The 9,737-nt window shown below is 39.2% G+C and overlaps 2 protein-coding genes across 4 annotated transcripts in view; one reads left to right on the forward strand and one right to left on the reverse strand.

Annotated features, from left to right (window-relative positions):
* LOC111265798 (solute carrier family 66 member 2) overlaps positions 1-3,375 on the reverse strand; it is a 22,024-nt gene extending 18,649 nt beyond the window's left edge. Inside the window, exons 1-2 of one of the 2 annotated variants that reach the window (XM_022842723.2) lie at positions 3,175-3,375; positions 2,005-2,521 (exon numbers count right to left, since the gene is read on the reverse strand). The gene's annotated coding sequence lies outside the window, so the exon portion shown is untranslated. The remainder of the gene's footprint in view (positions 1-2,004; positions 2,522-3,174) is intronic. The other variant, XM_022842728.2, reaches the window with a different exon arrangement.
* Positions 3,376-4,225: 850 nt separating this feature from the next.
* On the forward strand, positions 4,226-9,407 carry LOC111265799 (uncharacterized). 2 transcript variants are annotated; one of them, XM_022842730.2, is made up of 3 exons: positions 4,226-4,820; positions 7,140-7,311; positions 7,869-9,407. In XM_022842730.2, exons 1-3 carry the CDS (start codon positions 4,746-4,748, stop codon positions 8,204-8,206), a joined length of 585 nt encoding a protein of 194 aa, XP_022698465.1. In that variant the 5' UTR covers positions 4,226-4,745; the 3' UTR covers positions 8,207-9,407. The 2 variants fall into 2 exon arrangements, with proteins under 2 accessions (XP_022698465.1, XP_022698464.1); XM_022842729.2 differs by having other exon boundaries at positions 4,243-4,820; positions 7,140-7,343.
* The last annotated feature ends 330 nt before the right edge of the window (positions 9,408-9,737 follow it).

Raw genomic sequence — 9,737 nt, forward strand, 5'->3', positions numbered from 1 at the left:
AGCAAATTTCATATCAAAGGTTTAATTTATAGGATAATTAAATACACTGTTTGAAAGTTGAAGCAATTTCGATTGGCTTGAAGATTTTCGACCGATAAATTGGCTTAGCTTTACAACTGGACTCTAGTTTCAGGTCGGATTTTACAGGTTGATAATGGGAATGCCCAGTTGTCAATATGTCAACACGCAAGCGTCAACAGGTGACGTAGCAGCGAGACCAAGCCATATATGAAGCTAGCTCAACGATTTAAAGACTCAGTATTTACTAACTAATCGTACAGGTCGCTAGAATCAGTCAAAGGGCCGCCGTGTATTATTATCTGTGTTTGTTTGATAGTGGGATCCTTTCAACTCCATGAACTTCTTTCAGTTAAATCAAGCTGAAGTTGATGACTTTGATAGTTGATTATACATCAGCATACCCGCAGCCCTGTTAGTGTCGCTGATACGCCTATCATGTTGATCATGTTGCCGTGTCCGAGAACGCTTACACAATTATTCGTCCCTCTGTTTAACACAAGAATTGCTTAGTTCAGTCTAAAGTTCATAGAAGTAACTTTTAGAATGATATACTATTCTGCATTTAAAGACCTTTTATAGAGGAATGTACCAGTACTATTTTTGTGACCTTCCCCACTTCATGCAACCACCGTGGCTTGTTTTTACCACGATTATTCATTAGAGTTTTTAGAGCTAACTCACAAATATGTATAGTAATGATTTTTTAAATATAATTGCTCATAAAAGCATAGACTGTAAACGAAAGAGTATGAAACAACGATGCATCAACCAGCGCCAGCGAAAACTAACCCTTTCTTTGAACTCAATAAGGTGTGACAATAAATTCAATTTAAAAATGAAGTAGCTATCTATGGCTCTGTCTGATGCATATTCGTGTCATTACGAGATCTGATAATACGGCTGGTAGAAACCGTATCGCGATGAGAAACGCCGGGAAGTTGCAAATGTACGAGAACCGTGTCAGCCACGCTGAACTCCGCGTCGAAATGGATCAAACATTGAAGTGTTAGAACTCTTATGAGTATGGAGAATCCTGATAGTAGCTGCGCCGTACTGTTCGACTTAAGACTCACAAAGAACATGCTGAACATTGGAAGTTGCAAGGGGGTGGTGACAGTCTCCCCAGGCCCCTACTAAATTGCAGCAGATTTTCCCAACAGGTCTGTCTTCCTTGGCTTGTAAAACTGACTTGTATTTTAGTCGATGCAGTTTTGCGGTAATTTTTGGCAGCGATATACCTGAATTCCCGTTTCTCCCGAGATTTTTTCAATGGATGTACATATACAATTATACACTAGTGTTGGGGAACGTAGTAACGTCCATGTTTAAAACGTCTGCATGAACTAACAATCAAGCCCTAGCTGTGGCCGAATGTTTCCTCGTCGTCTTTGCCACATTTTGAGTCTAGTATTGTCAGTGGTATGCGGAATACTGAGCTATGATAAACGAATTTTTTCATAAACGATTAAAAAGAAATATCAGGACTATTAATTCGTAATGATCTTTTCATCTAGGCTGTTGTTTTTGTAGTTATAACCCTTTAGCGTGTAAAGCTAAATTTTAAGCATTACCTGCGCTTAGAAAGTCGCCACAAATTGTTTCGAAATTTTCTGGAATCTGCGTTAAATGAGAAACGCAAGCCCACGAGGATTGAAAATAATATGGTCTAGTTATATTGATCAAACCAGCATTGGCACTAGCGGTACATGTGATAACCTTTCAATGATTCTGGGCTTATTTACATATTCACTACTAGTAAAAAGGTTATTGTTAGAGCAGATCGATCAAAATGTTCGCGGTAACTAAGCAAGCGCGAGACCTCGGAAGAGAACGTTTTTGTGAGTAAAAGAATGACTGTTCGCGACATCTCTCTACTGTCGCCATTACCACACAACAGCAACAAAAACACCATTGCTTGGTATAAGTTTTGTATTGTGTGCATTTGTCACAATCAGTATCGTTTATCTTCTGGGTAAAACCCACCTCACAAAGCAGTTGAAAGCAATTTCCAAAAAGAGCTGACAGATGCCGTCCCTAGGCTCCCATCATTTCACTGCATTTCACCGAAGTTAAGGATCGCCATCTGATGCTCGCTCTATGCTCTGTCTTGTTTATTCCTAGAACAGAAAGGTACACGCAACTGGGAAGTACACTAAAAGATCTGTTTCTAACGCTTATGGTCAAGCGTTTAAGCGTTTCCACCTCGATCAAAAACAGGAACCAAGAACGAAAAACGTAGCTTGCGATTGGTGCCATATGGATTTCGTTTTTGCGTGATCTCCTAACATTTGTTTACGGCACGCACTGTGCACGCAGAATAATCACGTACCGTGTTTCTTGTGCACAATAAATTGGCTAGCGAAATGAGAAAGACCCCGTTGAGTTTTCCAAAAGATTCTTGACATATAGGATTTGGCGTTTTTAGAACCATCGTTAACTCAATACGTTCCGCTGTTTCCGAGCGGCGACGTTCGCGTAACTGACGTACCATCTGTGCTACCTGAAAATCAAAGCAACCATCTAATACTATTTTTTAACTAACATGATATATCAGATAGATTCAATTAAGGGGTCCCAACTTAAAGATTACACGAACTCCTATTGTGGAAAACTGAATAGTTAATCAGATGAACCCCTGATCTATAAAACATCATAACTCGTGACTAATTCTTACGTAATCGGTCTCACAATATTTACGTTACAACTCTTCGTTCGTCTCAAGACGCAATATATATATATATACACACACATATGAAAGGGATCATGTGGGTAGAATGGAAGCGCGTATTTCTATAATATTCTATTACACGCCAGAGCTACCGTCTAACCTATAGAATTTTTTCCCCCATCCTCACAAATCTACACATTAATCTCGTATGTTAATATATCGCTTTATTTGTGCCTTAAGGCATATACGAGTCGATAGACATTGGTTGATGCCGATGAGCGTGAAACGTGAACGAACGAATGAACGAAAACCAAGTAGTGGTTCTCCAAAGACGAAAACATCGAGCCAAATTTTGCGGTGACCGATAATTTAATAAAGTTTAATCGTTCAATCCCACCGAAAGCAAGAGTAACAACGCAAATAGGAAGGGCACAGATACCGGCAGATTTCAGGGCAAGCAAAATAAAGAGATCAACTGTTCTTACAATTTTCTCTTGGTAAAAGGCCACGTCTTTTCTTAGCCAAATCGCTTCTTTGTCCTGTGCATCATCAGGATTTTCTATCCTAACGTGTACGTGTACAGAGCAAGTTTCACAGTTTCTAAAACACATGGTTTATTCGTGCTTCATATTTTTCTTCACTAGATAACTATAGGCGTCCGTAGAAGTCTTCTTCTAACACTGCGTCTCGTTTCTCGGTGAAAGACTATTACGAGGGAAACCAAACAAACGCCAACAACAGCGATGATGGAACCCTTTTGTTTTTTAAATACTTGTAGAGTATGTCTAAAGCGTTTAACTCAAATGGAGATAATACTGTTTTTGTAAAAATCTCAGCTATATTTTAGGCACCAATAATGCAGAATCAATTTGCAATGGTCAACGAAGGTCAGTGTATAAAAATGTCAACGAAAACAGGGCAAAACACAGCTACATGTCTGTACAGACAACATGTCTGTAGACAGAAGAATCCGCATCGCCCGCGCAGTTAAGGTGTAGGTCACAGTAGGCAGCCTCACTCATTATTTACCTTGACTCCCACTACGAGCTCTACCACATTTTTTTAAATACTATATTTAATGCGTGCTGTTACTTTTTACAGTAGCACAAACTTCATTCATTCTATAGTACTTTCATTTAATGCTCGCAAGATTGCTTGACGCTCAACAATGCAGGCACAGAATATCAAATACCATTATTCTGTTGAGGGTCTGAAGCTACGTTATACTTCAACTTTTAAGCTCTCTAGCAGAAACATTGCATTTTATAGTGACTTTAAGTGGAACAGAAGTTGTGATTTTTGATTGTTTGTCTCAGAAGAATCATTTCAAAGAGTACAAATGAATGGTTCTATTTGGTCATTCGTTGTTTGATCGACAGTTGAAAGTCACTGTCTAAATGTGAGGTTTGTCAATAATCCAGAAACGCAACGCCGCGGAAAGATGCCTAGATATGACCCCAAAAAATCACTGACGGACCTAACGCACGTCATGTTCCAAACAGGTGAAAACCTAAGCATTTTGTATCGAAGATCTCGACACTTCACTCAAGAGTAGTCCCGGTATCGGTTATCAGTGGCCATCGTCAAAATAGTTAAAACGCTTTCGCAGTATTCGAAATTTACGGGGGACCGTGCCCAGAGAATCGGTGTTTCAGGACCTCCGTAAATGGATCGGCATTTACGTGACTGCATTGACGCACGACCAGCCATAGCGATGTGATCAAAATTAGCTGAAATATAAGAGGGATTGGTAGTTCCGCCGTGCTCAGTATCTGATGTGATGAGCCAATGGAAAGGACCTGATATACTAGCATGATAGTATAGTGTAGCATACGCAGTTACTCGTTAAGCACATGCTAGAAACAGGCGCTCGTATGCTTGGCACTTAACCCGGTAATGAGCGAAGTGCCAACCGCGATTTCGTCAACCATTACCAGCAATCTTAATGTTTGGGTAGTTGTCTCAATTAATGTCGCCCGCTCAGTTACAGAAGGGCACGCTGTACGAGTGCTGCATGATTTCGTTTGATATATAATTTGTGAAAAAAACTGCACCTATGATATTATCGTGGCCTTTTTTACTTCTATTTATTGCAACTGTTAAGACTCAGCTCCTTGCTCCACCCGGAAAGGTAAGCTTGCAGGCCGTAGTCGTTTGGAAGATTTTCAGATTGATTATTATTATTATTATTAAATATAAAAAAGACCTAGAGCAATCGTTCACAGTAACTGATCTAGGCACTTTTAACGTTTCCATTGACTAGTATGCCCGGGAGTAAGCATTTAGTATAGGCAAAATGCAGTAAATTACAAGAGGCAGTAAAATATTGCAGATCGTATGTTGGAATCGTGTATGTACACAAAAACACATTTTCTGTAATGCCTCTGTACAGTATCAATAATTGGCAACACGCAGCGCGACTCCTTAATGTACCTAAAATATGCACCGCAATCCTAAATTATACGGGAACGTGGCTATCTATGCTAGGTAGAGGTAATAAATCCACAGTCTTCTTGGTAGTGCTACCATCATCGTAAGTCGCGTCTCATTAACGTAAAAACGTGGACCAATGATTCGAGCCGCAGTTTCTTTTCCTTCTCATTGTGTGCTTAAGCTAACCGCATAAAGAAAAAATTTTTCGCAGGAGGCATATTTATTACAGACTTGTGATTACTAGTATAGTATAGTATTTAAATAGTAGATATTAACTGGAAATCAGATTAGGTCATAAAGGAAAGCCAAATGCACCTTACCTTGGATAATCATGTTACGGAAACAGAACATACAACAGAAATTCTTTCTTGTGTACTTTGAAAGTTCAGTGATTATATTTAACTTGTAATCTATAAGTAAGTGCGGTCACCAGTTATTCTTGAGATTTCATCCAGACAAAATAGTGGCCATGCAGCTGTAGGGTTCATGTCCAGTTACTGCGAAAAGGAATTAATAATATTCTCAAAGAGTCAAACAACGGAGCAGTTCATATCGCAAAAAAATAAATTGGTTTTATAATACGGAGTGCTCTAGATTGTCGGGTATGTTCAATTTGCCACTTGATTAAGCCGTTAGACCTTTTCGCTGTCGGCTTAATATCGACGATCTACTTAACACTAGCGATATCATCCCTAAGGCCCACTTAGCTTAGGTAACTTCGCCTCTTACTAGGCACCTATGTACGGACTCAGAAATCACATAGACAGCACGATGCCACACATAGATTGACTGCAAACGCCGCCATTTGTCGGTTAGAGGTCAATTCAATATCTAGGGTTGTAATCCATTGTTTGGGCTATTATTTTTAATATAATGGTTGACTTAGTCAGTTCGCATTGCGCTCATATATCGCACGCGTCCCTATCTGAGACGATACTTGCAATATTTTTCGCATAATGAAAACTTAAGCACAAACCGTAAATTACTATTATAATTTATAAAGTAGCCATTTCTCAAGACAGCTCGGAATGGGTTTAGGTACACATAGGAAAAGCTGCACATACTAATCTTGACTTGATTTACTCAAGGTAATCGTTAAATAGAACAAAAAGGAACAAAACATAATCTAACCAGATACTCAGCCTAGAAGCCCCAGCTTAAGTCAAACATTTTTGGAATCTTCGTATTTATCAGTTGGGGGGCCACACTCGCGTTGTCATTGACGCTTTACGAAGAAGCTTGCGTGAAAACAATTTATTCCTATATTATCTGTAACTACATCGTTCATTTTGGGAGAGTCAGCCACAATCTCAACGCCATTAGCTACTAAGAAAAGTTGATAAAATTCTAGAGAGTAACAAACGCTGGCATGATCTGAACTCTATTTTCCTAATATCACTAGTCCTAGATTATACAGTTTGAAAAATTTGCTTTTGGACCTAATCATATATATACAATGCATGTTCCGTATTTCAAATATTCACAAGTTCTGTTCAAGGCAGTGGTTTTCAGAATTATAAACAGAATTCAGAGTGGATGGATCAGTGTCAAATTTGGGTGCGTCCATTAGTTTGCTTCTTGGGGTCCTCATCTATACACACTGAAAGGAGATTTTAGCTTCAAAACCATTAATACCTCTGGTATTAACAATCTCAAAATAAATGCCAGTACACGATTACATGGGTTTATTCGGAACTTTGAGAAAACCTTGTCTAAAACACGTTTGCACTTTTTCGAAGTTAATAAGAGCAGAGCGGTGAATTATATAATTTGCGCAGATTAAAATAATTGAACCGGTTGAGTTCAACGTTAAGATTGTTTTAACGACTTATACGTTTCGTGTTATATATGGACAGAAAATAAATCCTACTCAAACTTTGAAGCACATCCATGTCGGAAGACTTCTTTTTCAGAAGAGACTCATTATTTTCTTTCCTATTTTGCTTAAGTCCTCAACAGTTAGAACGGTTTAGTACACTAAGCTTTTTGTACTATAATGCACGTTCTCTCATTTCAGACACCGGCGATTGTTTTGTCAAAACGAATCCTTCCAAATGGCGATATTGAAGTTGCTGTGCCTTATTCAGAAACATTTGTGCGAAATGGCGAACGCGTCGCATATGTGTCACAATACCAATGCGTACGAACTTTGTTTGCAGGCGGAAGAGCCAGACAATACCGTGAAAAATGTATTCCAAGAGTAGAGATTATCGGAACATTAGTAAGGCGAAGACACTTTATTGAAAATATTATTCATATCTTTACAAATGTTTCTTAAAAATTAACTTAACAGTGACCGCCATAATGATGACTTTATATAAATAGACTTCTATTTTTAATTGATGGCAAAAATAGCTCGATTAGTGGACTTTTGCCAGTACGCTTATAGTAAGAAAGCCTTATCGACTCTACATATTTCTAAACAAAAAAACACATACGAATTTAAACGTTGTGCTGCTCTGTGAATAAAGAAATCACCGAATTAACACAAATACGTAAGTCATCTTTTTGTTGTTGTTGCCAAAAACAACTTATAAAAGGTAAGCGTAGTCGTAGATTCATATCTAGTCCCAAATCGGATGAGCCGTTTGAGCAGGTCCAAATGCAAAAATCATCAACTACATGATCTTTAGGAATCAATCGCAAGTTAAGATTTGCAGAGCTTGCAAGTTTAGTAAAGTGTCAAATTGATACGTTGCGAAGGGCTAACGTGACATTTCGGCATGCTCTTTTGTGTACCTTTTAGGCCACATCAGAGGAATCACCACAAGGAATAACACCAACAACAACAATGGAACCTTTACCGACAACAACGACAGCGGCAACAACGACGACGACAGCAGCAGCAATAACAGCAGCAGCAGCAGCACCAGCAGCAGTAGCAGCAGCAACGACTCTTCCATCATACCCGCACGTCTGGCCATATCCGTGGCCATATCCCTACCCATATGTGACACCGCTGTCAACAACAACGACACCTCAAGCGCGATATATTTACCCCCCATACATGGAACAACAACAACAGCAGCAGGATTCCCCCAGTCAGTCATGGTATCTCATACTTCGACGCATTGGTTACCCTGATTACGTCTTACCGTATCCATCGACTTTAGCGGGAAAATGATTCGTAGTTTTCTCGATTATTATCAACGACTCCAGATGTGACTGCATTAAGTTTATCTCCTGATGCTAATTTCTGCTAATCATTATTACTGCGACTAACTCTAACTACAACTAAAGCCTGATTGATTAGTCACAAAAGGATTATACGCGACGTCTAGCGTCTATATTCATAAGGATGTGTGAGTGATTTCGACAGTTACAGGAAGAGCAACCACCTCAAACGCAAAAGATGCCGACACGTATCTTGCTAGTATAGATTAGGTCGCATTGGTTATAGATTGAATTGTACGGAACTGCAAGGTACACTCAACTGAAATTTTTAAGGCGCGTCGGAATAAGCAGTGGCGAAAGAGGTCCGCAGCTCTCCGCAGGCTCCGCCAGGGTTAATTTTAATTTGCAACTAATGTTTCCGATTGGGTAGAAGTTTTATCCCAGAAAAATGTATTAAAACGATCATTCTAACAATAGGATCAAACTGAAAGAGCAGAGCAGTTTTTATTAAAACACACTATATGCACGAAGCCCCGCTTGCAGAACCGGCATACTGTTGATCACACGAGATACTGGACTACTAAAAGGATTTAAGAATATCGCACAAGACATTCACAACTGTGAGGAACAATAAGTCACTTAGGTTTTACGTTAAATTTAGTCTAAGCGTAAATGCATATGAGTCATATGATGATTCAATTGATTAAAGATGAGGACTAGTGCTGTATCTGTTTTATGATCCGGTAAATAAACTCAGATTAACTTGCAAAATCATTTACATTATAGTTAAATGACTGAATAGGTATTCCTGAGATATTTTTAGGAAACTCTTAACTGATAACCACAGTAGGAGGTATAGAATAAGCGTGGGATTTCTACATAATCATCATTCTTTCGGTGATCGAAGCAGTATAATGTACCAGTCTGAAACAGATAGTTTTTCTTCACACGCGAACATATGATAGTGCTCCCAGCCCAACTGAAGCTCACCAACCTTTCTTGTCTCTCAGGAATTCAAGTAGTATAAACATATGGAGTAGATATTCCCTAACAGCACTTTGTCAGACTGCGCATAGGAGACCGATGTGTAACAATTGTGCTTTCTCATCTAGCAGCGGCGGTCCTATTTGAAAACATAATAAATAAAGCCAGTCCAGTAACAAATCACAAAGCACGTTGCTTTATTCTATTTCTTTCCGCGAAGCTGGTAAAATGCAGCAGTGACGGTAGTGGAACAACGTAAGAGGCGCCCACAGGATGAGGGGTAAAGTCTACTCAGAGACGTCAGGAGCGTAGCTGTATCACGATATTTTTAAATCCGATGGGGGGAATAACGTGATAATACTGATTAAATTAGCTCCACAATGAGCCCTTTTCTAACTTCCGACTCAAATATAATTAGAAATCTAGCCTCTGCTGGTCCGCTGATCACATCAGGTCATAGCTTACCGGTATTTAGGGTGATCGTGAATGGTAAACGAACTTGTTTCTGAAGAAAAGA

The sequence above is a fragment of the Varroa jacobsoni genome, unplaced genomic scaffold, assembly GCF_002532875.2.
Source record: "Varroa jacobsoni isolate VJ856 unplaced genomic scaffold, vjacob_1.0 scaffold_1011, whole genome shotgun sequence".
NCBI lineage: Eukaryota > Metazoa > Arthropoda > Arachnida > Mesostigmata > Varroidae > Varroa > Varroa jacobsoni.

Bases quoted from the DNA above. Each gene is read 5' to 3' on its own strand.
- LOC111265799 (XM_022842729.2), top strand. From the start codon at position 4,746: ATGATATTATCGTGGCCTTTTTTACTTCTATTTATTGCAACTGTTAAG. The intron at 4,821-7,139 runs GTAAGCTTGCAG...CTCTCATTTCAG, and splicing joins TCCTTGCTCCACCCGGAAAG to ACACCGGCGATTGTTTTGTC. The intron at 7,344-7,868 runs GTAAGGCGAAGA...TGTACCTTTTAG, and splicing joins TAGAGATTATCGGAACATTA to GCCACATCAGAGGAATCACC.